General features: G+C 36.1%; 1 protein-coding gene and 1 long non-coding RNA gene across 2 annotated transcripts; one reads left to right on the forward strand and one right to left on the reverse strand.

The window, feature by feature from the left end:
- The first annotated feature begins 965 nt into the window (after window positions 1-965).
- Window positions 966-17210, forward strand: neto2a (neuropilin (NRP) and tolloid (TLL)-like 2a). The gene is made up of 9 exons (XM_039691811.2): window positions 966-1286; window positions 6626-6682; window positions 7458-7598; window positions 8713-8961; window positions 10008-10055; window positions 10352-10479; window positions 11105-11333; window positions 15011-15124; window positions 16389-17210. The coding sequence occupies exons 1-9, from the start codon at window positions 1277-1279 to the stop codon at window positions 17084-17086; spliced, it is 1674 nt and encodes a 557-aa protein (XP_039547745.2). The 5' UTR covers window positions 966-1276; the 3' UTR covers window positions 17087-17210.
- A 4213-nt stretch (window positions 17211-21423) lies between these two features.
- On the reverse strand, window positions 21424-24216 carry LOC148998438 (uncharacterized). Its single transcript, XR_016156795.1, has 3 exons — window positions 23279-24216; window positions 22572-22684; window positions 21424-22397 (listed from the first exon to the last, which is right to left on the reverse strand). It is a non-coding gene; the product is annotated as an uncharacterized LOC148998438 (long non-coding RNA).
- Window positions 24217-27758: the final 3542 nt, after the last annotated feature.

Consider the following 27758-nt stretch of genomic DNA (forward strand, 5'->3'; position numbering starts at 1 on the left):
AGTCCTCAACCCTAATTGCTCGTAGTCCACATTAATCAGGTTGGTTCATGTTCTTTCTTCATTTTGCATTCTAGTAATTCCCACTGTGTCTGTCTTACTGATTGTTAGACACAGTTATCGATACTTCAACTCTGGGTTGTTTTTCCGTTTGTCACTTATGCCTTTGGGTATTTTTCCTTGATTTCTATAGGTGGTTTTATTTATTTCTTATACTTGTTTTTAAAACACTGTAACTTAATTATGTGCTGCTGAAGACTGTTTAGTGTGAAGGGTTTTGTTCTTAGCTGTATATATCTGACAGGTGATCTGATCAATGTATTAATTTATATGCTAGTCTATTTTACCTTTATATGGTGCATTATATGCACATTAATTGAGCAGTTTCACTTCCAAAGGTAAAATCGATGGTCTAACTTGCATGTTATATAGCATGCAATTTGTGCAGATGGTTTTTGCTAATTGTTTCTTGTCAGGTGCATATTGGTCTCAACAGGTTGTGTATCTGTACTCTGTTTAATTAATCATTCTCACCATGTTTTTGGTTGCTGTTAATCAGTATTTTTTTTTTTGAATGTTATATAAATAAACATGACCAAATGCTTTATTACCTTTATATGTTCGTCTCGTATCTCCTTTATGTGCACCTCTCGTATCTTGGAAATAAAAACCTGCGTTGGTCTGTATTCACATGGTGGTTCATACGTTCATGGAGGTCTGTATCATTTTCAAATGATTTAAATAAAGTCATGATTGACTGGGAGCTGTTGTGTGTCTAAACCGTCTCAGTCAAAAAGCAGACTACATTTACAGTAAATTGTATAGAGTAAATCAATTCTCTAGATGCTGTGTCCGTGTCGAATCACGTCACCTCAACTTGACCGAGCTCTCCGCGTCTTACGCTCACGAAATGCGCATGCGTACATGCTGCTCATTCAAGCGAGCAGCGCCCGAAGCTCAAAATGAGCCTCATTTAGTACGATCACCTCAGTTCAGCCCGAGACTCCCACAGACGAGCGTCTCTCCCCGGACTCTCCGCGACGCATGTGGATTTACAAAGCACATTTCTCAATAGGATTATAAACTCATTTACAACTTGTCAGGCAGACTTGATGCGCGCGTTCTTCGTAAGGAATAAGGTGGTTTCTTTACATCGTGAGGAATGGGATTAACGAGATCGAAGAAAAGTTGGGATTTGTAGATCTAGTAAAATGGAGAGATAAAGCTCGCCTACAGAGATCACGAAGGCAGACGCAGCGGTAATTCACAGCGAGTGGAAATGCACAGAGGTGAGTTTCAACAAACATTTATTTATTTATGTCCCGTGTCTGAACACAAAGCGCGATTTGGTCCTATATGGTCCTATATGGTTGTTGCTGCTGCAACAAATGCAGCTCAGCATCCACAATATACAGCCTTGTCTAACAAGTTTTTCAGGGACAACCATAAATCGCTTCGCCACCTACAGGTGTGCTTTTGTTTATTGGTATCTGTCCTACAAAATCTGGCTAATAAATTCCTCTATCCGTTATTTGCTTCGTATTCGTTTAACCATTGGTCATTTGTATGACAGGAAATGTTTTTTTGTCATTTTTGGCCAGCAAAAACGTCATTTGCACGTTAAAAGCGGTGTAGTTCCACACAACAGAAGGCGAGTTGCATTCGATCACTGCAGCGTCTCTCGCAAGTTCGCCGCGTGCTGCGCGTGGCATTTGCAGCGCGCGGCGCGAGAGTGCTGATGTGACAGCTCCCGCGTGCCACAGCTGGAGCACGAGCTGCTGCCCTGCACTCATGACCCTCATCTCCACCGATGAGACGTGTCGGCGAGATTTAACCAAATATATAACGGGCTAATGCTTTGTATTTGTACATACAAATCAATATATTAATATAGCAAAAGCATATAAAAATCACTATAATTTATTTAGCAGTATAAATCATTTATAATAAAAGAACCCTTCAGAATAGAAAACTGTTACAAAATTTAATTATTTTGGCAACATGTTTTTCACCACTATTAGCATTTTTCAATCACAAGGCAATATGAACACTCAGTCATGTAAAATGTGACCACGTATAGTTACCCACGAAGAGGAAAAAGCGTGTTTAAAATAAGTCATCTCCTCACCAATTATGTTTTAAATCAATATGCAAAATGATGAGCAAATTTCACACTATAACCTAAATTATTTTCCCTCAACTGCTCTATAATTGAATTACAACCAAATAATTGTTGATTCTGCATTTGTTCTGTACACTGTTTTTGCTTAGGCCTATAGCGAGATGAGTCTAACATTTAATGCAAATGTTTATTTTATTATTATTCTTTTGTGTGTGTGTGTGTGTGTGTGTGTGTGTGTGGTCTCGGAGTAAGTCAAAATTACAAACTGAAGGAATAAAGTCAGCTTTTGTAAAGAAATGGAAGAAAAATACAGTAGCCTACTGGCATAAGTATGAGTGATATGCGGTGTAAATCTTTGACACCTATCTTTGATTAACTTTTGAATTCAAATGACATTATATGTCATCAGCTCAGTGTAAAATAGCTTGATCAGTGACAGTTAGAATATAGTCTATGGTAATAATCAAGTGAGAATAAAGTTTTTCCCTCTTCGTGGAGAGATCTGTTTTGGTGTATTTATGGACACACTGCTCAAATATGATACAGGCCTCATAACATTTTACCCCATCGTCTTTCTTTGACTGTTTATGATCGTCCCATGGGGCTCATCCCAGATGTTTGCTCATTTGAAACCAGACAGCACGCAATACAATTCATGCATAGAAATCGGATCCTACGTGAGATGTGGAGCCGTGCTGTTGCCTTTCTCAGTTTAGTGACAAAACTCAGTTTAATTCAGCTCTAAAACTTTCATTATGCATGTTCTCTTTGCGTTTATCTACACGTCGTGTGCTATGTAAAAGATCGACTTTTCTTTGTCAAATGTGCATTTTTATTTTTAGTTGAAAAAATGTATGTATGCTGATAGGCGTACAAAGTAGTAGGAATTGTCACTAAATTGGTTTTTGGCGCCCCTCACAGTTAGCCAAATGTCAACTTCTTTATTTTTCTTCGTCCAATCACTTTTGTTTTTTGTGACCTACATTTTAAGTATATAACAAATGTAAATGTATAGGCTAGTATAATACACATTATAAATAACAGTGTTCCCTTCTATGAGGATTCTAATGAATAATGCTGGTGTTGTGTGTTTACTGTTGCTGTGGTTCCTTCCTTGTCAGGTCAAAGCCTGACTTTTGTAGTCACAGACTACCAGACATCTCTATAATGTTTGAACACCCAGTTGAAATGATATCTGCATTAAAAATGATTTAAACCCCCAATGGGGGATCCCCTATTCCCATATTTAATTAATTACAATATGTGTTCACAAATATATTCATTAATGAACTAACATCATTCACACTCTGTGAACTATGATTCACTAAGTGTATATTCACAAATATACACTGCCTGGCAAAAAGTAGCTTGGGATGTGCTGGAGAAGACTTTACAGAGTGTTTGACTCTTGCATTGTCAATATAAGATCTTGATTAAAAAAGTGTTGCACCTCTTGATGGAAATAACATTGCAACATGTATGTCAAGGTCTTGCAGTGTAAATGCAAGAGTCAAACACTCCTCTCCAGCAAATCCTAAAGACTTTCAATGAATTTAAGGTGCCAATTCATGTGTGAAAAAGATTATTCATGCTCTCTCCCAACCATTCTTTCACAATTTGAGCTTGATGAATCTTGACATTGTCATCCTGGAATATGGCCATGATGTTTTGGCTACATGGTTGTTTAAGAAATGAAAAGCTACACACTCCATCAATTATGATTAGAAGAACTGTTCCCAAACATGATAATCACTGCAATAATGATACAATCATTGACTCTTAAACATTTGCCTTTTTATATCCAAACAACAACTTTTTTTTCAATAAAGTAGTAAAGTTTTCATTCATTTGCGAAGACTGTGCCCTCTCAACGTCGTATTTATCGTCGAGACACATTTCAGAAAAGTAACCATTATAAAATGTTGTTTTTTTTTTTGTGAGACCTAAATTACTGCAGTTTCTTTCTTTGCAATAGTTGTCAAAAATATTGATTTTTAGATGCATATCGATAATAAAATATCTGAAACGTTCCAATAATCATTTCCCGCAGTATCAATATTCGATACACCAGCAGCTGCTACGCTTTCACGCTCTCTCTTCTCTCCGAGAGGGAGTTGACACACACCTGCCTCCACTCACTCACTCACTCATCTCATTCGCTCCGTTTGTAGTTTTGGTGTTACAGGGCATGAATTTCGGCATAATTCCACTCATTTCTCATTTCATTTGTTCACGGATTATTGCGCTTGAACAGTTAAATACCCCAAAAATGATGTCAAAGGGCCCATTTTGCCCAGTACATGCGTAAGCACAGTCGGTTATGTCTTAAGTGAACATAAACAATTAAGAAAGAAAACGCAACGTATCTGTATATGAGATCATTGTGTTCACTCTTAAAGGGACAGCAGCTTACAAAACCTGCTCCCTTCTGTCATTAATGTGAATCAAACAACAAAAGGCAGAGAAAATTACTTGGTGATCTGAATATCTTTTGTAGCTTTTATTGTAAGAATTAATCTGTATTTATGTTTTGCAATGAAGACTACGTTATTTTACGATTGATTACATTATTCCATTGTCATTATTCCATTCCTAAATACTACTGTTAGACTCACCTGAAAAACTGTCATTTATTTATTTGTTCTCATGACTATTTACTTGTCTTTTTTATAAATTCAGTTTGAATCAAGCTTCCTTGTGCTGTGTGTGAGCTTTTGTTATAATATTGCCCCATTGTAAAAACACAAAGACATTAAGCGAACAAACATTTAGGTGACATAATTGTAATGGTAGGCTAACTGATCAATGTTAAATTAAAATATGAAGTGATTGTGTCTATTCAGAAGACTTGGATTATTCCACATGATTCATATGGATTACTGTTACAATGTTGTGTACTTTTTTAAGAAGGAAAATATTGATGACTAGAATTTTAATGGTTGGACAAAAACAATTATGAAATAATTGAAAAATATCTATATGGCAGTTTTTCCCCACATTATCGAATATCGAGATTTTTCAAGGAATCGTAGCAAAGTTAGAAATTCCAGTATTGTGACAACACTTAACACTACTTTTCAATGTAGGTTCCTTTTCTTCAATGGCGTATGCAGCCGCCAGATATACATACCACCTCCAGTGGGCACAGCCTTCGAAACGCTCGGGAACAGACGTTGCGTGTGCCGCCCTGGTTACCATTGGGCAGGCAGTGTCAGGCAGTGAATTGACATAAGAAGACCCACTGTCTTTGCTTTATTACGTATAGATTTACACATCACATATACTGTATATTACAAAAAGTATTTTTGGATTAAAATGTATTGACGATCATCTAATGATGCTGGGACGCCAAAAGACAATTCTCTTTGACAAATCCCCTTAAAATGAATAACAGACAGTTATGGACAAGACAAATACTTTCACAGACTTTGATGACGCATTTCCACAGTCATTATTAACATTGTACATCTAGCAATGTTTTGTTTTTGTTTTTACCCCAAAATGCATGATTTCATTAAAAATAAAAAAATCATACATTTTTAGATTGCTGTCTTCCTTCAGACTGCCGTAACCAATTCTCTTTATTTTTTGTGGAAACAGTGTTGTGGATTTTTTTTTTTTTTTTTCATATTTGCTATTCACTAGTATAGAAGTTTACCCATATATTCACTCATGAGAACCCTGGAAATGTGAAAAGGGTCCATTTGATTTTATTTGCACAGTTGCTGTCTTCAGCTGAATCTTATCTTACTGAATGAATGGCAAATGATTGGTCTGAAAGTGATGGGTTTTCCTACATTCTCCGTACGAATTCAGTGACCAACAACTATAAACACACACTTGTGATGGCTCATTGCTTTATTTTGCTGTCTAGATAATTAATTATCACACAATCTAGAAGGAAATAAATTCATATTGCATCATAAATCAACAATGTAGCTGTGCATGATACTTTGTCACTTAATTACAAATTTGCAAGGCAGGGTGTCTTGGACCATCTGGCCTCATGTCAGAGATGGGCGTCAAGTGCAAGATGTGTGATGACATGACAAGGATCTTGAACGACTGATCACTCTGCTAGAATTATTCCTGTCCTGATGCGAGGCTTGGAGAGTAATAGAGGAATTTGGGGTGATCAATGCGCTCATGTCCGTGTGCCCGCATCGTCGCTGGCCTTTGCATCCGCAGTCCGCACAATGAATCAGTGCTGGCTTTGGGCAGACGTTTTCAGACAGGGAGAAATAAGACTGGATCGGTCAGAAAAGATTTATAGATTATGTGCTTCTGTAGTTTTTATGGTTCTCACCAACATCACATTTGTCTGAATCTGAGGTTACTGGCTGGCCCGACAGTCGAATGGCCGTTTTGCAGCACTGATACAGTATTTCCTAGTGTTGTATACGGTTGTTCTGAGCACAGTGTCAGATGAAGGACATAAATGTGCTGTCACATGCCCTACTTTTGTCTGCTAACATTTGACATGCTCTTGCTCACTCTTGTTTCCAGCCTGGGTTCTCCTCATTGTAATAGAAGAGGGATTTGCCCTGGCGCAGAAAATTAAAGGTATTACTCACACATCACACTCATATCTGAATTGTCAACTGTGACAGTCCTATCTGTACACATTTTTTGCACTGGGCTTGCAGAGGGTTCCTGTGGAGCTTATTTTGCTTTCCATTTCTCAGCATTTTGTGGATAAACTGGCCTGTAAATAAATGTAGAATGTTTAAACTTTAATGCTTTCAGTGAGCCTGAGTTTCTTTGTAAGCTTAAAATAAAAATGTGGAAATTCTTTGTTAAATCAGTATCTAATTCACTCTCAGAAAAAAAAGGTACAAAATCTGTCACTGGGGCTGTACCTTTTCAAAAGGTACACTTTTGTACCCAAAGGCTGCATATTAGCACCTAAAATGTACATATTAGCACCTGAAATGTACATATTAACACTTAAAATGTACATATTAGTACCTAAATGTACATATTAGCACCTAAAATGTTTTAGCACATAAAATGTACATATTAGTACCTAAATGTACATATTAGCACCTAAAATGTACATATTAGCACCTAAAATGTACATATTAGCACCTAAAATGTACATATTAGCACCTAAAATGGACAAAAGTTTACCTTTTGAAAAGGTACAGCCCCAGTGACAGCTTTTGTACCTTTTTTCTGAGAGTGTATGGTCAACAATGACTATTCAAGCAACTGTTAATGACAGTGAACTGTTACCATCTGCAAAATATTGACTCAGTCTCTTCACTCTGCTTCAGTTATTGCTAATCTTAGTTCTTAGCTGTATTTTCCTTTTCCTTTTACATATCTTTTCTTACAGAGACGCAAAATGCGGGCGAATCTTTATCAAACGCTGAGCAGTGTGGCCAGTGGACCCGGAATATCAATGGAGGGCTGTTTACATCTCCGAACTATCCTAACTCCTATCCACCCAACAAGGAGTGTGTTTACATCCTAGAAGGTAACCTCCCTAAAAGCAAATGAAAGAAGTTTCTCCGGCTATTCTTCAGCTGTTACATGTCAGACTGACAGGAGCTGTTAATGACAATGTGATTGATTTCTCCCTCAAGTTAACAATGTTTACTAATATAGGAGTGTTATATTTTGCCTCTAGGAACTTATTCTCTTCTCTTTATGGTATGAAACAGTTAATTATATTCTCTTAACAACATCATATCTGCCACTAGTGCATCTCAGTATAACTATACAAGCATAAATAACACAATTTTGTACTGGCATAACAGTATTTCAAGCAGTGCAAGAGCGCCCCCTGTGGACGAAGCAAATATGTTCAAAAACTATCTGACAGCATGTCATGTATTTAAAAAATTTAAGCATTTATTTATTGCATTATTTTTATTTATTTTGTAGAATACATAAATAGGGCTTCTATCGGCTGCATGAACACTTTTGATTTTTGCTGCTTACTGCCACTTCAGACCAACAAATAAGATAATAAGATTTTTTTTTTTTTAATAAATGACCATGTATTGTGCAGAGTCTGTGGTTTTTATGCAAGCTGCAGCAAATACAGCCGAACAAACCTAAATCAACAGTGACATTGGTTATTTGTTTCAGAGACTGATATGATTACGGTTGTTGTGCCTCAAGCAGGTGACCTAAATTCAAATTTAGTTAGTGGATAGTGGTTGTTTCATTGTATTAAATGTTTGCGCATTTATTGGACAAATTTTGAATTACCGTGGACATTTCTGTATTCGTCTTAATAAATCAAGATTAATTCAAATGAAATGTGCATTGGAATGTAATGGTCTATCAAGTTCTTTCAACAGGGTTTTAGAGAGTTTATCTTCATTTGTGGTAGACTGTCTGTTCACAATATTGACACGGGATATAATGTGAATGTGGCATCTGTATTGTTCAATTTGATAAATATTGTGTGTGTGTTTTACTGGCGTATTATTACAATTGAACAATGTAGTATTATTGTATTTCTCATTTTCAGAAATAGGCAGTGGGTTCCTTCAGCACAGCTTATAGTGTCACATACTCTACAGTTTATATAACGAAATATAATGTTTGCTCTTTCATTCTCGATTCCCTCTCTCCTCCAGCTCTCCCTCGGCAGAGAATTCAGCTGACCTTTGACAAAACATACTATGTCGAGCCGTCCTTCGAGTGCCGCTTCGACCACATTGAGATAAGGGATGGTCCCTTTGGTTTCTCCCCTATTATTGATCGCTTCTGTGGGCCAAAGAGTCCTGGTGTGGTCACCTCCACGGGCCGCTTCATGTGGATCAAATTCATCAGTGACGAGGAGCTCGAAGGCTTAGGCTTCCGTGTCAAATACACTTTTATAGCAGGTAATCCTGACCCCGCTGTGATTTCGCCAAGTAAGGCGTGTTCCTGGAACAACATTCCTATAAACCCTAAACCTACACATAATTTATCCCTGAAAACAAAGGGAAATTATAGGTGAATAAGAATGGTGTAGAAGCCACTAACCCTTGTTTTAAGCCTAAACTTGACATAAACTGTAGATCTATCCCTCAAATCTGATGTTGATATAGGAACATGTTTTACATGGTGATCACATTCACATTCACCAACCCGGACAGTGAAAGCAGGAAGTTTTGTATATTTGAGCTTGATAACCAAATTCATATATGCACTCTGAATTGAAATGGATAGCCTTAATGCTCTGGACCTTGTATTTGTCCTTGCTCGTCTCTTCTTAGGCCTGTTTCACACTGCAGCATTGTTTATCTGTCTGCCGCACTTGATCTATGTTCTACACACAGTGATAAACACACGAACAGGACTTTGTATTCAGTAAAGGCTGCACGTTGAGATGTAGATTCCTTTCCATGCAGATTAATTACCTTCAGATAATGTAAATTAGATTTCTCAACTATCAACTTCTGATAACTAAAGTGGAAACCTGCAAGTGTTGCCTAAGAAACTATTTCGACCGGATCAAATGTTTAATTTAGATTGATTCTTTGAGGTTATTTTTTGCTTGAAAAAAAAAAATCTATTCATTTTGAGAATATATTACATGACGTACATTTTGTGTTTTCAGTGTAGGACATATCGATGCAAGCTTGCTGTTGTCGTTGCGCTGTCCTTACACTTTGAATACAAATACTTCTACTTGATTCATTGGATTTTTAGGCATTAAAATTCTGGACAAGAGCCTGTTCAGATGCAGTAGATTTCAGAGTTTCAGAAGTTCTGTGTGTTTAAGGTCAAATAAGAGAAACACTAAATGCTGCCCGTTAGATCAAACGGCCGATCTTTGCACCGCAGCACCCTCGGCTCTCTTAAACTGGATTTTATTGCACGTTTGGAGCAATGGATTTCCAGTGTGTGCAGTCTGGGTAATGCGATATCTGTCTTATCATTTCAGACCCAGATTTTCATTTGCACGTCGGTGGATTGTTAAATCCAATTCCAGGTAAGCCCCTCAATATTTTCACCCCCTACCTCAATTCCATCTGAAGTGCTTTCTGTTCTCTGCGGCAGGCTATCTGCAACTGACATCCTTCACCACTCCCTCTCTCTGCTGGTCTTATGCTGCCTATCTTGTGTCTCTTGTCAGACTTTCCATTTCTGTTTTTAAAAAAAACTCTATTTGCTTCCAATTTACACTCAATGCTTCTTTTTGCTGGTACCACTTTAGGTTTTCTGTTTTCTTAGTTTCTCTCTCCACTGTATTTTCTTGCTTCCAATTCCAACCTTTTCCTGCGGCAGATTGCCAGTTTGAGATCAGTGGTTCAGACGGAGTCATCCGCTCCAGTCAAGTGGACGAAGAGGATAAGATAAAAAATGGAGACGCGTTGGACTGCATCTGGACCATCCGTGCCCTTCCTCAGTCCAAGGTGACCCACTTGGCTCCTCCTTACTTCATCAAATCTGATGACCCTGCTCTAAACCTGACCAGAGGCTGGAGGCCATCAGGCTCCCCGACCCTTTTTCTGCTGAGAAAACTTTTCAAGGAGAGCTCAAATTAGCAATGCAGCAGCAGCAAGTATTAGTCCAATGATGCAGAAATGGCGGTAGAGCCGAATCAGCAAGTACTAGGAATAAGACTGAGGGAGAAAAACGGCATTAAGATGGCCCAGGGATTACACGCTTACCTGCGCTAAGCAGACCGGAACACTTAGCAGGCTAAAAAAACATCCCAGAAGAACTTGGGAGAAGCGTGAATGATTACAAAGCATAAAGATGAGTCATTAGAGTTGTGAGGAGCAACTTTTTTTTTGAGAATCTTTTTTATGCCTGTGTCTTTAAGAAAGCATAGCTAGGAGCTTTTTTTTTGTTATTCTTGGTAAGCAAGCAGTCCTCATAGATCAGGTCAGTTCACTCTGTGTCAGACTAAAATGCAGCAGCATTTTCCATTCTGCTCGAAATTCCTTTTTTTGCAATTCGCTGTCTTCTTTCTTGTCCTGTTCAGCATTTTGCAGAATCTAGCTGATGCACTTAAAGGTTGCTTCATCCCTGCAGATATATCTTCGCTTCCTTGAGTACCAGATGGAGCACTCAAACGAGTGCAAGAAGAACTTTGTGGCCGTGTATGATGGCAGCAGCGCCATTGAGAACCTGAAAGCCAAGTTCTGCAGCACGGTGGCCAATGACGTGATGCTGGATACTGGCGTGGGCGTCGTGCGCATGTGGGCCGATGAGAGCAGCAGACTCAGCCGTTTCCGCATGCTCTTCACCTCATTTGTGGATCGTGAGTATAGAACTCTTTCCCCGCCAAATACGCCAAATTCTCCGGGGTTTTGTGTTTTTACTGTTATACCCTAGGAGGTGTATCTGACACATCTTCTGAAAAGGTACTGAATCTGCTGATCAAGGCACATGCGAAGAAGTTACAGAAACAAAAGATATTATATGGAATCATATGCATATGAAAAACAATGCATCATTAAAAACAGCCTTTAAAGGAGTAGTTCACTTTTTAAAAAAAAAACTTTTGCTGATAATTTACCCACCCCCATGTCATGAAAGATGTCCATGTCTTTCTTTCTTCAGTCGAAAAGAAATTAAGGTTTTTGATGAAGACATTCCAGGATTTTTCTCCATATAATGCACTTTAATGGTAACCAAACGGTTCAAGGTCCAAAAGACAGTTTCAGTGCAAACTGCAAACTGTTCAAAGGGCTTTAAACTATTCCAGACGATGAATAATGGTCTTATCAAGCAAAACAATAAGCCATTTAATAATAAAAAAAATAAAGTTTAAGTTTTATAAGCTCAAATGTTCGCCTTGCTCTTTTCTGTGCGCGTTTGTGACTCTCCTGTGCAAAAATCTTCTCCCGAGTCATTTCGTCGTTCGTTGAATGAACCAAATGACACGAAAAAAGATTTGTTCATTTTGATTTCATGGGGGTGAGTTCTTTTTTTTTTTTTTAAAGTGAACTACTCCTTTAAATCAAAACTACCTAATGTTACTGAATCAAATGTTATACCCAGGACTGTGCAAGCATTAGGAGGTTTGATGAACTCGATTAACTCCATTAATGTTTTGATCATTGTTCTGAATCTGATCCAGATTTTCATGATTTTTCTCAGCTTTTTGCTCAATTTGACTTTTATTATGAAGCTTAACAACATATTTAAGTGTTGATCAAGAATAAAGTGGGAAGCTAGAATAAAAAAAGATATTTTTGTTTGTTTGTTTAAAAGCAGATGGCCTGTTCTTTCTTTTGATATATTGGATGTATAAAAATATTCTGGAAATTTTTGTGAAAATGATCAAAAACGCTGGTGGCGCATATTTTCTGGGCAAATCATTGGCTTTCATGGTGCCAGACAGTTAGAATGGATGGCTTTGACCTGTGGAGAAATCTGTGCCACGTCAGCTAGTAAAAAAAAAAAAAAAGTTAAAGCCAGCAGGCTGGGTAGAAACATCATTTATATTTCATTTTGTATGTGCTTTAGGCAGAGTCTGCCTTTCCAGCATTGCAAGTCTTCTGCTAACCGTAGTATGAAAACAGCACGAAAAACAAAGAGAGCAGGACCGCTCCCCAGATTATAATGTGCCAAATTTCATTATGATTTAAATGCCATTAACATAAAAAATTAATATACTACGAGAAAATGCTGCTGTACGTCTCTATTTAACTGCTACACGCAGTGGGATGAAATATTGTTAACCGTCAACACTTATAGTCTTCAATGTCTATATCCAGGGACGTTCCACCTTTTACTCCAATATAAATGTATCATGCGGAAATGAAAATCAGCTTTTTTCAAGCATGTAACATTGCTCGAAATGTCAGAATAAAGATGTTGAGTAATAGACTGAAATACGCTATGATCCATGGGAACTGACACTAACTTGTTTTGTCATTCAAAAATTGTCCATTTAAAAGTGTGAAGTTAATTAAAGGAATCTGTGTAGAAAGAAGTAATATCAAAAAGCCAATTACTCGCCCAACCTTTGCATTGGAAATCAAATAACAGGGCTATAGTGTTGCACATTTATCATGCTAATAGGTCAGTCATGATGGAAAATTGAAAGTTATCTGCTGCTGCTGTTGAAAAGAAAGAAAACACTAAATGAAGCTTTACTTCATGAATTAGTGGGTATGGGTGATATATCAAACTTTTTCCCCCGTGGCTTTTCAGGATAGTGGCTGCTCAAAGGTTGTATGCAAATTGTGGAAAGAAAACAGATATTTTTCCTCTAGTCTGTAATACTTTTAATAAATGCGGAATTAAAAGAATTAAAATAAAAGAGGAATTATTGCAGCATTCAGTGTCAACTCCATCTGAATATTAATCTTGCTCACTGTGCAAAAGCAGTGGCAGCTAGTGGCGAATGCAAATGATTTTCATTACAAGTGTTTGTAGAACTGATGAAAGACTTGCAGCGCTGTGAATTGATTGACACAGCCAAGTTGTGTTTGGATTAGTTGGTTCATTTAATGCCTTCACTGCCATCTTGGCATTGAGCAACACTTTCACTTTCTTCTTTTCATACAAGCTTTCTGCACTACAGTAGATTTTTACCATCAGCACACTCTCCAATTAGAGACACATGCTCGAATTAGCCTTTTGAGTCAGGCCAGGTGCCACAAATACATCAGTTCAAAAGTTCGGGGTCAGTAAGATTTATTAAAGGAGCTGTATGTAAGATTGTGGCCAAAACTGGTACTGCAATCAGTTCCAAATCACTGTAGATTTTATCCCACACGTTTGTATCTGCAGTTGTGGTAACTAGAGCAGAGCTGGCAACACCGAATGCTGCAACACTACTGACTCCGTGATTGGTAGATCGGTGGAGGGTGGAGCATCTGACCAAAACGCAACATGACAGTTGAGGGTCTGCAACTTCACTTTTTAAATGACAATTTCCTGGGTGGACTACTGTTGTCAGTGATATGAGTATTTGAAATGAACATGATTTCTTAATGTCTAGTGACATATCATGGCCATTTTATGATTATTTGAAATACATTTCTTACATACAGCTCCTTTAATGTTCATGAAACAAGTTTCTTATGCTCACCAAGGCTGTATTTATTTGATCAAAAACACAGTAAAAACAGTAATATTGTGAAATATTATTACAATTTAAAAGAACTGTTTTCTATTTCTTAAAGCTTCTTTACTTCAGTCTCCAGTGTCACATCACATGATCCTTCAAAAATCGTTCTATGCTGATTTGATGCTCAAGAAACATTTATTGATTATATCAATGTTGAAAACAGCTGTGCTGCTTAGTATGTGTTATGTTTTGAGGAAACTGATATATATTTTTACATTTTGTAAGGAACATTTTGGTACTGACTTTGGTAGTGGCCATTGTTTTTTGGAATTTTGGAAATGAGCACAGTATAGTGGAGCCTGGATCTGATGCCAGTAAATGAAAGTTGCAACCTCTTCAATCCTGTCAGAAGCACTTAGTCACATAAACTGGATGAGATTTTTCCCTCCCCTCTCAAGCTGTAGCATTGCAGTTCCAGTGAGGACACTAATGTAGCGGTTGGGTTTGGCATAAAATGGAGGCCGAGGGACGAGGCTGTGCAGCTAGAAGAGAGAGACACGATGAGGAGTTGAGTGTTAGGGTTTGCAGACAGCCTGAAGGATTCATCCCCAGAGATCAGCACTCACCTTCAATTACAAGCTTATCTCCCCCTCCTTCTCTTTCCATTCTTCGTTACCCTCCACTCTGACTAGCATGCTAAGCGTTCGTTCAGTCAAGAGCTTCATGGCAACTTGGCCAGATGGGCTTTGTGATGGCTGCTGGATTTGATTTATAGTGTTGTGCTCAACACCCGCTACACAGCCTGTGGCACAGGCATGAGGCGCACATTTCTGCAGACGCCCTGCTATGAGAATAAAGAGCTGCTGTTGCCTTGTATTTAAGAGATTTTATCTTCTTTGTGTTCTGTTTTTCAGCTCCCTGCTCCAGCAGCACCTTTTTCTGTCACAGCAACATGTGCATCAACAACTCACTGGTGTGCAACGGCGTTCAGAACTGCGTCTACCCCTGGGATGAGAACCACTGCAAGGGTGAGTTACTGCACAAACACCCTCAGTCACCTACCACCCCGGAACAGGAGCAATCTCCATTTAAAGTGCTGTTCTTCTCTAAACAAAACCATTGTATAGTTACAACAAGTTTTTTTTTTTATTATTAAAGTATCATTTGTTGCAACTTCATGACTATTCAAAAATCGTTTTTGAATATTTACAGTACGGTTCAAAAGTTTGGGATCAGTGCGATTTAAAAAAATGTATTTTTTTTTTAGAAAACTTTGTTCACCAAGGCTGCATTTATTTGAGCAAAAAATCATAAAACTTCATTTTGTGAAATGTTGTTACTGTTGGAAACAACCATTTTCTATTTTCATATATGAAGAGTTCAGATGCAAAAGCCTCTAAATGCCATTTGAAATGTTCTTCTTTAATGATGATTTTTTTCAAACTTGTATATTTAAGTTCAGTAATTTCACTTAAATAACAATTAATAGGTAATTATCATTGCCATTTAAGTGAAATTACTGAACTTAAATATACAAGCTTGATAAAAATCATCATTAAAGAAGAAAATTTCAAATGGCATTTAGAGGCTTTTGCATCTGAACTCTTCATATTTTTAAAATGTAATTTATTCCTGTAATGGCAAAGCTGAAATTTCAGCATCGTTACTCCAGTCTTCAGAGTTGTTATCCTTTAGAAATCAATATACTGATTTGATGCTCAAGAAACAATGTTGAAATGTTCAATGTTGAAAATAGTTGTGCTACTTAATATTTTTGTGGAAACAGTGATGCATTTTTTTTAGGATTCTTTGATAAATAGAAAGTTCAAAAGAAGAGCATTTATTCAAAATATTATTTTAACATTTTAAATATCTTTAGTGATAAATTCCCAAGTAAATGTATTTTTTTTGTTTTTATCTTACTGACTCCAAACTTTTTAATTGTAGTGTCTTTTAACTGCACATTTTCACAAAATTGAAAAGTAATTGATTCATTATACCATTTAGTCTTTTTGACCAATCATTTGTTTGCTGTATGTTTGTTGTCATTTACAACCATCAATGGACAAAGCATATTTTATATATTGTTTTGTGGCATTTCTGTCCACACATTCACTTCGGGCAGCAAACTTGGGTGAAATGTAATTTGTTCATTTAGAAAAACAATCATGAATATGAATCACCTTCTGCTGCTTGTAAATGTGCTATTTAAATATATTTGACTTGACTCTTTTATGTCTCTTGATAGTTTACAGTTTATTTGACTAAAAACTCTTTTTATGTCCACCTCAGAGAGTAAGTCCAAGGGACTCTTTCACCAAATCACCAAGACGCACGGCACGGTTATCGGCATCTCCGCTGGCGTGGTTCTGGTCTTGCTCATCATCTCCATCCTGGTGCAAATGAAGCAACCCCGTAAGAAGGTAGTGGCCCGTCGGCCGGCGGTCTTCAACAAAGGCGGCTTCCAAGAAGTCTTCGATCCCCCCAACTACGAGCTGTTTTCCCTCCGCGACAAGGAGCTGTCCACAGACCTGGCCGAGCTGTCGGATGAGCTGGACGGCTACCATAAGCTGCGGCGCTCCTCCACCATGTCCCGATGCATCCACGAGCACCACTGTGGTACGCAGGCCCCCTCGGGCGGCAGCATGAAGCAGAGTCGCACCACGCTCAGCTCAATGGAGCTCTCTTACCACAACGATTTCTCCAAGCCACCTCCCATGAAGACCTTCAATAGCAGCAACACCGGCACCTACAAGAAGAGCTGCTACGGCTACAAACAGACTCACGACTGCGCCGAGCAGGTGATCGAGGACCGCGTGATGGAGGAGATGCCCTGTGAAATCTACGTGAGGGGTGGGAGCGTAGGAGGGGCTGCCGGCAGCATCGGAAGCGGCTGCGGGAGCATTACCATCCGTAACCATGGCAACCCTCGCCCCAACACCACCACCGTGGTGGACCCGGGACAGCGCTCCATATCCATGGACTTCTGAGGTGGCGAGGGAGAAAGTGACCACCCTGACCGCCACCACCGACTTTGTTCTGCATTGCTGTTTTTAATGCACGGGCTCCGGTGCCATATAGACAAGCACGGAGTGAACGGACTCTACACGGACAGACAGATAAGAAGACGTGCGGCTGGCCATTTTAATCTATGTACATTTAAAACGGAAGATAAACAGTGTATAGGTTTTGTGTTGTTGCTTGACATTAACTCACATTATGAACTCAAGTCATCTTGTGGTCAAAACAAACCCCTACTGTATCCTTAAGAGCCGTTCACACCAAGGCCTATAACGATTATGTTTTAATAACCATCCTAATTCTACGAGAAGAGTGAAGTCAACACCACAGCTTTAAAGGGTTAGTTCACCCAAAAATGAAAACTCACCCTCATGTTGATCCAAACCTCTGTGTGTTTATTTGTTCTGCTGAACACAAAGGAAGATATCTGGAAGAATGTTTTAATCAAACAGATCTCATTCCCCATTGACTACAGTCAATGGGGAATGAGATCTGTTTGATTAAAACATTCAGAACAAATAAACACATAGAGGTTTGGAACAACATGAGGGTGAGTAAATACTTACAGAATTTTCATTTTTGGCTGAACTAACCCTTTAACGTTAATGACACAGAGGAATGCTAATGAACAATAAAGCATTGACTGCCAATCAAAATCCACATTTACATTTTTTAAGAGCTCAAGTATTTAAAGCAGCAGATGACAGATAACTGCAGCACATGCTTATAATAAACAGAACGTTATTGTCCGTTGGTGTGGATGCTAATAATGTTATCATTATACAGTAGGTATTGTTCACACCGTGCCTAAACCAGACTGGATAAGACAGGTTTTCTTCCACGACAATAAAAACGCCATATGACATCAGAACACATTTGATGTTTAATATGCAGCTGTGTGAACCAATGACACTTCACTGTGGGTAGAGCTACGCAACAAAGCAAGTGACAAAAAGTTTTTTTCCCGGGGGAGGGCACGATTCACGAAGCTGATGAAAAAATGTGTGACCTAATTGAATTCTATAGAGAGCCTATGTCCCACCCCTCCGCTTCCGGCTCATGGGACCTTATTTCAGAAAAAATATGTATGGTAGTCAATGGCAAGAGACAACTTTTTATTCCGTCTGAACTGTCCCCTGAATTACACATTTGATGTTTGGCAATTTAAAATATAATTCTAAAAGTCAAGAAAGTCGCAGTTTGTCATAAAACAGAAGAGTAACATTTAGTTTTATGTGAAAATCGCTCAATGAACTACATCAACGAGCAAGATCCGCTGCTCGTGTGTGTACAGTCTGGTACAAAACACTCAGACATGACGGCGTAACGTTACGATTAGAACGTAAGACTATAGAAACAATGGCAGACGTTAGCTTGAGTAAAGAAAGCTTCATTCATTGTGAGAAAATGTGTGCCTTTTGGGTTTGTAGTATTTGTAATTATGTATTTTCACAGTCTTATACCGCAACGGTTTTACATCAAACTGCGACTTTCTTGACTTTAAAATGTATCTTTTAAATTGACAAACATCATATGTTTAATTCAGGCCACAATTCAAATGAGATCAAAATATTTGTTGTCTCTCGCCATTGACTACCATACAACATTTTTACGAAATAAGGTCCCATGGTGGTCGACCGGAAGGGGAGGGACTTAGGCTCTCTATTGAGAATTTACCACTTTAAATCTCTATGGAGAAAGTCAAACATTAGAAGCTTTTAAACATTAGAAAGCTTTTAAGCTACTCATGAGTTATGACCACCTTTACTCGAATTTATCACGGTTTGTTGTTGGCCTATTTATTATGTTAGTATTTATAATAAAAATCTGTTAAGGGACTAGATTTTTCACTATAGATTTATATTACGACTGTGGCTATAGTTTCTAAATATGAAGGCTACTGTCTTTCATAACAAATGCTATAGATTAATAACAAAAAAGTCAAACTTGGCCTAAGCATGGTAATGAGGAGCCATCACTGCTCTTACCTGTTACTGTAACAAATGCTACGGTTAAACAATCACCACAACTATGGAACATTTTCATTAGGTCGAGTTAGAATCAGTGTGTAAAATGTGTTCTAAAGATGGCCGATAGGAAGGACCTGGCCTTCAAATATTCCAAGAGATGACAGATGAAATAATTTTGGGTCTGATGGACTGGTAAAGAGTAGGAAATAAACAATTTCAATAGAAAAATAGAAAATGTTACATAAAGTTGGTAATGGCACTTTGAATTAGAACATTCTGTCAAACTGATAAGGTTCCTGTTTAAATTATATAAAACACATCATATAGCCTATCCTACAAGTAATTGGTAACTAGCCTAATTTTGTATGCATCAACCAACTTTGCATGTGTGGATGATCCCACAAAAAAAAACATTTTTGCAAAAAAAATAAATAAAATAAAATAAAAATTGTTCAAACCAAAACTACGCCCTGGTCTTGTCGCTAGTTGCTTTGCATGGTCAGTAGCTGCTTAGCACAACAACCAAAGTTTACATGGAAGACAAAGGATTCAGTGTTGGTTTTAGGCACGGTGGATGAGAGGAACAAGAACGACCACTATGAGCACAGCATACACAAACACTGACCTGGTTTATACATTTTGCTATTGGTTTTTAAGAGTTGCTTTTTAGCTTTTGTTTCAAGCAAATTCCCTGTGTGCACTTATCATTGTGTCTCAGTGGTCATTAAAGACCACAGCACATATGTTATATGTTCTTTAACCTGTAAACATACAATTTTTGGAGGGTCAACTTATCCATTACAAGCTTCAGATAAAGTGTGAAAATTGTAAATGATGCTTACAGCTTTTGTATAGAAATTATTCTTTTTGTTGTTAAATAAGTAAAAATAAGCAGGAATATATTTTCTAACCAATATATGTTGTATATCAAATTATACTGCGCTTCCATTTTAATCATAACATGAATAATTGTAAAGATGTTGATGTGAGAGATGTGCAGTTACATTTTAATAAAATTACACCACCTAATGTATCTTTGATTGATGTACTGTATGACGTGGAATAACTTTGCAACCACAAAAAAAAAAAAAAAAAAAATCATCCAGCATGCAGATTTCCTGTTATTACCCTTAGAGTCTACTTCAGTCGAAGATCACCAGTATTAATATTTCATTATTCCCATTACTGAATGTGTCTACATACTAGAACGTGCCTTTCATCTTCACTGTCATTTCATTTTCTGTTCACTTATTTTTCTTTAGTCCTCGCAGTGTCTATCTCACTGATCTGTCATGTTGAATTAGGCTGTAGGAGCACTCAAGACCTCGCATGTCTTGTAAAGGACAGACGCAGTGCAGGTCACAGCCTCCATGAGACCTCGAGGCCACGGCCACCCAAAGTGATTGTCACTGAGGTTGAAGTCAGTATGAATTTTAAAAATGAAAAGTGTCCCCATTTGTTTTTTAAGTTCCTGGTTTAATTGTGAATTATTGATATCGTGAATAGGTCTCATTTCCAAAGAAACCATGTGTTAGTCTTCACAATTATCGATTCACACAGGGATCAACACCGTTCTGGATTGAACTTCTGCACACCAACCATGGCTTGGAATATAGAATATATGGCTTTGAATAAAGTGGACAATGACCATTTCCTGATGGTGCGGCTTTGGAACAACATGAAAGTGGGTAAATGTATTTATTTATTTATTAATTTTTTGGGTGAACTATTCCTTCGATCACGAATGACTTTCTATAGGCTACTCATAATCCTGAATACCGATCCACCAAACAGACATTGCTTTTACCATGGAAACCCAGGTGAAAAGGAAATGTATTTAAAATGTACTTATTTTGATATACTTAATGTATTTTAAGTGCACCGTATTAAATATGTATTAAATGTGCTAAATTGAAACAACTTCAAGTATATTAAGTGTACTTTAATATGTATTTAAGTTCAATTTTAAGGTAATAGTAATATATTTTATTATATTAAATTGTGCTAAAATGGAACCATTTTAAGTACATTTAATGTAATATAATAGCACTTATTTAAAGTGTATTTTAATACACTTTAAATCGATTTTAGAAATACAGCATTAGTATATTTTAGCTTCACATTAATGCGTTCTAAGTATATTTTAAATATAATTTCAGCTTATTAATAATGTATTTGTAGAACAATATAGGACCCACTATTAACATATTAAAAATATATTTTTTCCAAAAACCATTTAATATAAAAATAATATATTTTAATGTATTAAAAATACAGTTAAACATTTTAATTCAACAAAACCCAGTAAAAAAATATTTCTACAAAACACACAAACACTCTTTGAAAGATAAACTTTAATGCACTACATCAGTAAAGCATTATGAAAACTAAACAAAATACATTAACATAAAATGCATTGATTTGCAGAGGTATTAAACAGAACAAAAAATAAATAAATAAATAAACTAACTGAAAGGAGTAGTTCACTTTAAAAAAAAAACTTTTGCTGATAATTTACTCACCCCCATGTCTTCCAAGATGTCCATGTCTTTCTTTCTTCAGTCGAAAAGGAATTAAGGTTTGATGAAAACATTCCAGGATTTTTCTCCATATAATGGACTTCACTGGGAACAAAACGGTTCAAGGTCCAATGGCTAACAGTCAATTTGTCGTGAAAGCATGAGAATTGCTCAATTGCGAGAGTCTCGTGCTGAATGCTTGAGAGTTGGCAGCCCTGACAAATCTTTTTTCAAGTCAATTCATTCATTTCGTTCGTTGAATGAACCTAATGACTCAGAAAAAGATTTGTTAATTTTGATGAACGAGTTTGAATAGGAGAGTTATGAACATGCATAACAGAACAGAGCATGGCGACCATTTGAGCTTATAAAACTTAAACGTTGTTTTTTTTTTTTTTTTAAATGACCGATCATTTCGCTTGATAAGACCCTTATTCATCGTCTGGAATCGTTTAAAGCCCTTTGAACAGTTTGCACAGAAACTGCCTTTTGGACCTTGAACCGTTTGGTTCCCAATGAAGTCCATATGGAGAAAATCCTGAAATGTTTTCATCAAAAACCTTAATTTCTTTTCAACTGAAGAAAGAATGACATGGATATCTTGGCATGGGGGTGGGTAAGTTATCAGCAAAAGTTTTTTTTTTTTTTAAGTGAACTAATCCTTTAAGTCAAACACAGTGAAATACAATAGCAAAAAGTAAAGTGGCCAAGTCGTGAGTAAAAAGAGAAGTTCGTGACTTGTTCAGTCTGCCATAGACTCTTTTGGGGACATCAGAACCACCGAGGGAAATCTGGAAAGAATAAAAAAAACAAGCATTAGTATAAACTTGTTCATTTATAATTCTAATAAAAAGCTGTCACTTTGTTACTTAATTCAGAACACTTACTGAAGTATTAATGCACAAAAGTCAGATATAATTATTATAACAAATAGGATTTTTCTTTATCATAAAGAATTTTCTTACCATGTCTGAGGTTTCAGGAAGACACAGCTCAGATGATCTTGGGCTTGAGCTGAATGAACCTCGTTTCATGGACTCCAGGGCCTCTTTGAGAGATGATAGTATCCCTGGAAGCTCTACAAAAAAAAATAAAGTTGCATGTTATACAAAGTTAGGGCAGAACAAACACTAGTTTGTGTTCTTCATATATAATTTGTATTTTGTTTAAATGGTAAAACATATTTAATGAACCATTACTGTAACTTCCACGCTATTATTGAAGTAATTATTCATTATTAATAAAGACAGAACATTCTATTGAAAGTTACAAGTTGGTGACAGCTGATAACTTAGTAACTAATAATTAATTAGATTTTACTATGAATTAAATATCACAAATGTGAAAGTTTTATTAGAGCTTAAAATATATTATAATATTTAAAACACAAGAAGTTACTTAGGGACAATCAAGCCTGTCGTGTAATCACCATTAATAACCTTTTTTCTGAAAACACAGTGTGCAATGTTTTTATAGTTGCATTATGTCACTGTCTAGATCTATAACAATTAAGTTGATAGACGTCAATGGATAGACGTTAACTCGCTTTAGTGTCAAATCAACAGAAACGCCAGTAATCCACAGAACATCGTCATCAACTTCTGAAAATATTTGCTAAACCCAAAGTGAGAATAAAGCCAATTACACTAATCACTTAAACTAATAAACTTACCACCAAGAAGTAAGATCTTTTCTGGCAGTATCTTGCTCTGTCCATGTCGTGGCGGCGCAGCTCTGCGTTGTCCTCTTCACTGCTAAATTGTTCGCGGGAGCTGACGACCTGGTAATCTGCTCGTGTGTTCTCTTAATATTAGATCGGTGCTATCCACATTCACTAGGTCCGAGCCAGTGAAATAACAAAGCAAAATTTGGAAAATAGCTGCTACATGATTTCTGTTGAGATATCCGTCCGAAGCTAATGGAATACCACAGACAGTCAGTATCCGTTGTCCGCGCCCCGCCCAACATGTAAGTTCAAATGGCAGTGTGTGATTGGACGATTGCCGGCAAGCTTGTTTTGAAAAGATTGGCTCTGATTGGTCCAAATGAATGCAACTGGAAATATTAACTAACATCCACAAAAAAGAAACAACTCTGTTAATATAAACCTAACATGCTTTATAACAAGTTTTTTTATTCATTTTGACTAAACAAATGTAAGAGTCAAGCTTTAAGAAATTTATTTTGTTTTTCTAGTATGTACACCTGATCTTTTATGTTGATGTGTGCACGTACTGGTATTCACTTGTTTTGTGGAAAAGACTATTTGATTAATTAATGCAGAAGTATAGAAGTGCATTACTTGTTAGTCAAATTTTAGTGCTTTTCATAATTATAACAAATTAATTTAAAAAAGTTAAACCTAAAACACATAATATAAAGTGTGAAATACATATGCATTGAGTTAAGTGTTGGTAGTATTACAAAAAGTGTGGTAGTTTTTGGTATATTTCTTAAAAGCTTAACTGAGCACATATTTATAATTAAAGTGCTACTTCTAGTCTTTGTAGAAATATACAATTAATTTCGATACATGTTTAATTGCCTTCATGTTAGGAAGGGAATTAAAGGGACTTGACTTGAATTTTTAAACTTGAAGTGAACACAAAAATACTTTAATTTAGCAACAAGTATGCTTTCTGTAAATACACTAAAACTTCACTAAAACTGTGTTTGTTTTTAGCATATTTCTAAAAGTGTAATTAAGTGTATATTTATTATCATTGCGTTTCTAGTAAAACATTTTTAAATATAATTAAAATATGTTTGTATTTAGCATATTTCTTAAAAATGTAATTAAATACCAATGTACTTCTAGTACACTTTTTAGAAACATATTTAAAGCATGATTGTCATTAGCATATTTATTAAAAATATAATTAAGCACACATTTATTACCAATGTACTAATAATATACTTTTTTAGAAATACATTAAAAGTATGCTTTTCTATAGTGTATTTCTTAAAAGTGTATTTAAACATATATTTATTACCAATGTACTTCTAATATACTTTTTAGAAATACATTTAAAGTATAATTATCATTAGCATATTTATTAAAAATATAATAAAGCATACATTTATTACCAATATATTACTAATATACTTTTTATAAATACATTAAAAGTATGCTTTTCTATAGTATATTTCTTAAAAGTGTAATTAAATATATATTTATTACCAATGTACTTCTAGTATACTTTTTAGAAATATACTAAAATGCAATAAAATACATTTTTAGTACACTTTAAATAAGCATGTTGTAAATACAAATGTATTATAAACACACTATTTGTATTTCAAATATATTTTTAATACATTTAATACAACGTCTTTTTCACCTGGGAAATAATGGCAGAAGCTTCTGACTAGCTACACAGGGACATATAAATTACAAAATCAATTTGTCTCAATACGCTTTTAAAACCGCTCATTTGGCCATTTTTATCATTATTGTATTTTATCAGGCCATGACCTTGGCATTGTTGATAGAGTCTTAATGGGCTATATGCACGCATAAATTCCGCATTTGACGCAGGTTGTGGAGATTAAAGCGGAGGAAAACCGAGGAAAACGGGATTATGGCAGAGTCTTCAAAATTTACTGTCCTCCAGTCTTTGAAATGAAACGTAGGCTACGTTTAGATGTAATTTTATTTATAGTTATATTTATTTAATATAATTTCAAAAAGAAGCATAAACACAACGAGGGGTGTCTGTTTTATCTGTTTTTGTGACTAACGTTTCTTTAGTATAACCATGGAGTATAAAATTCAATATAAATTCTCGGTATTGCATTGGACTCTACGATCGGCGGAAGTTAGAGCATCCCTAATGCTTCACCGGAAATACCGCCGTGCATACCCATAGCGCCATAACACTTTTTGAATATTTGACGCTAAACTTATTATAATCAAATATATTTAGGGCCTAAATATATATATTAATATATCTGAAGTTTACTGTAAATTTTAGGCGATATCACACCGGCATGTCTGTGAGCTGTAGGTTGCTGTTACACTTGCAGTAATAAACAGCAGGACATTATCCATTCACATTAAAGTCAGCATGATACTCTTTTAGTAGATAGTATTTTCATCGAAATGAATTAGATGGTTCGATCGTAGTTTGCTATTGCAGGTTGGCCGCAGGAGCTAATTAAATCAGGGCCGCCTACATCGCAGTTCATCTCGGAATGAAATGTCATTTACCCTAAATCACCACGCGATGGCAGCAAATGGCCACAGCAATACGATTTAGCCTACATTTTAGGACATCCTCAGACCAAATGTAAGAGGTTAAAAACATGTGTATCACAGGCGCGGATTAATGGGCGGGCCTGGGTGGGCACTGTCCGATCATAAGTCTATTATTCTCTCTTTTGATAACCTATCTTACTCTAGAACTCATATTGGAAACTAAACTCTGCTTATTAGAGGTCAGAGGATGAGGAAATTTGTCAATCTGTGATTTCTAAAATTCACTTCTTTCTTAATAAAGCTCAAGCTGAAAATAATTTTGGTTATAATTGGGAGCTATTAAAATATAATATTAGGTTAATGTTATTCAAAGTTGGATCTCAAAAAGCCAAGCAATGCAAATTAGAGGAACTTAACATTGTTTAAAAAAAAAAATGTCTGTCTCTCCTGCATCCCCTATGAAAATTTATCAGTTGTCCAAACATTAGAAACATTACTCATTAGATAACTTGTATATAAAGCAAGGGGTGCTTTTGTTCGTTCAAGAAGGAGATGGATGGAAGAGGGGGAACGGAATTCCAATTATTATTTTTTTAGGTTAGAGAAACAGCATAATCATCTCAATTCTATAAATAGTCTTAACATATTTTTTTTTTTAGGTTAGAGAAACAGCATAATCATCTCAATTCTATAAATAGTCTTAACATAAATGGAGTGGTTTCAAAAGATCATAAAGAAATTTCGAACTATTGTGAGGAATTTTATAAAAATCTTTATCGTTCTAGACACTCTCAACAAAATTTAGATTTATTTTTTAACTCTCATGACCCGTATTTCCAAAATTGATGATATTGGCAAAAGTTTGTGTGAATCTCCTATTCAAGTTAAGGATTATTTCTGAGGCGATTGGTAAGCTGAGACTTAATAAATCTCCTGGTAATGACGGTCTGACCTCAGAGTTCTAAGAAATTCTCAAATAATCTTTCTCCATTTCTTCTCCAAGTATTTTATTTGGAATAACCCAAATTTTAAATCTAAAAATAAATCTCTTTTCTTTAATAATTGGTTCGATAAACATTTTATGCAAGAATTCTCTTTTCCAGTCCCCCCAAGAGAATATGCCATTGTTTTTGGTGCAATTCCTGATTGTGTGAAACCTTTGGTCAATTCTGGACCTTTAACCTCTCCACCTATTTTTGACAACGCTCATCTTTTTGTTGACCATCTTTTCAGTAGATTGTCAAATAAGAAAATTTGCTCAATTCTTAACAGGAATCAGATTTCTTTACCTGCCTGTGTAAGTTTTTGGAATAATAAATTTGATGATAGGGTGGGAGGCTTTCTGTCTCCTTCGGGCAAAATTTTTTCTCATCTAATAAAGTGTTTGAAGTCTCAATTAAAATGATTCACAATTGCTAATTATACATTTGCTAAATTCAATAATACTATTTCCCTCTTGTGCTCCTTTTGTCATCGGTTTGATGAAACGATTAGGCTATCCATTTGTTTTGGGAATGTATTGAAAAATCTTTTGGATTGACTTTTAAAATTTTATTAAAATGTATCTTTCTTTACACTTCTGTATAAACCAAAAAACGATGTTGTTTGGTGACTCTATGAAATTAGACCCCTTTCATTTTAAATTTGTCCTTAATTTGCCACTTTTTCTTGCCAAATTGTATATTCACAAGTGTAAATTTTCAAAGAAAACTCCTTCTTTGTTATTTTTAAGAAAGATATTGATATGTATTTAAATTCATTGAAGAACTCTAAAAACTCAACTGCATGTAAGACTCTGCAATACTGTCGATCATTTAAACTTGTATACTGTTATATAAGTTTATGGATTGTAACCCTCTGTTTTGTTGTATTGTGTATTTAATGTCTTGATTTGTATTTGTATTTTCTGCATAAAAAAACCCAGAGCTGCTTCAAGTCGATCACTGTATGTATA

The sequence above is a fragment of the Pimephales promelas genome, chromosome 1, assembly GCF_988280905.1.
Source record: "Pimephales promelas chromosome 1, fPimPro1.hap1.1, whole genome shotgun sequence".
NCBI classification, from domain to species: domain Eukaryota; kingdom Metazoa; phylum Chordata; class Actinopteri; order Cypriniformes; family Leuciscidae; genus Pimephales; species Pimephales promelas.

What these genes read in the sequence shown, in the direction of transcription:
- neto2a (XM_039691811.2), top strand. An exon ending in GTGTGTTTACATCCTAGAAG is followed by an intron (nt 7,599 to 8,712) that starts GTAACCTCCCTA and finishes TCTCTCCTCCAG; the next exon opens with CTCTCCCTCGGCAGAGAATT. An exon ending in ATTGTTAAATCCAATTCCAG is followed by an intron (nt 10,056 to 10,351) that starts GTAAGCCCCTCA and finishes TTCCTGCGGCAG; the next exon opens with ATTGCCAGTTTGAGATCAGT.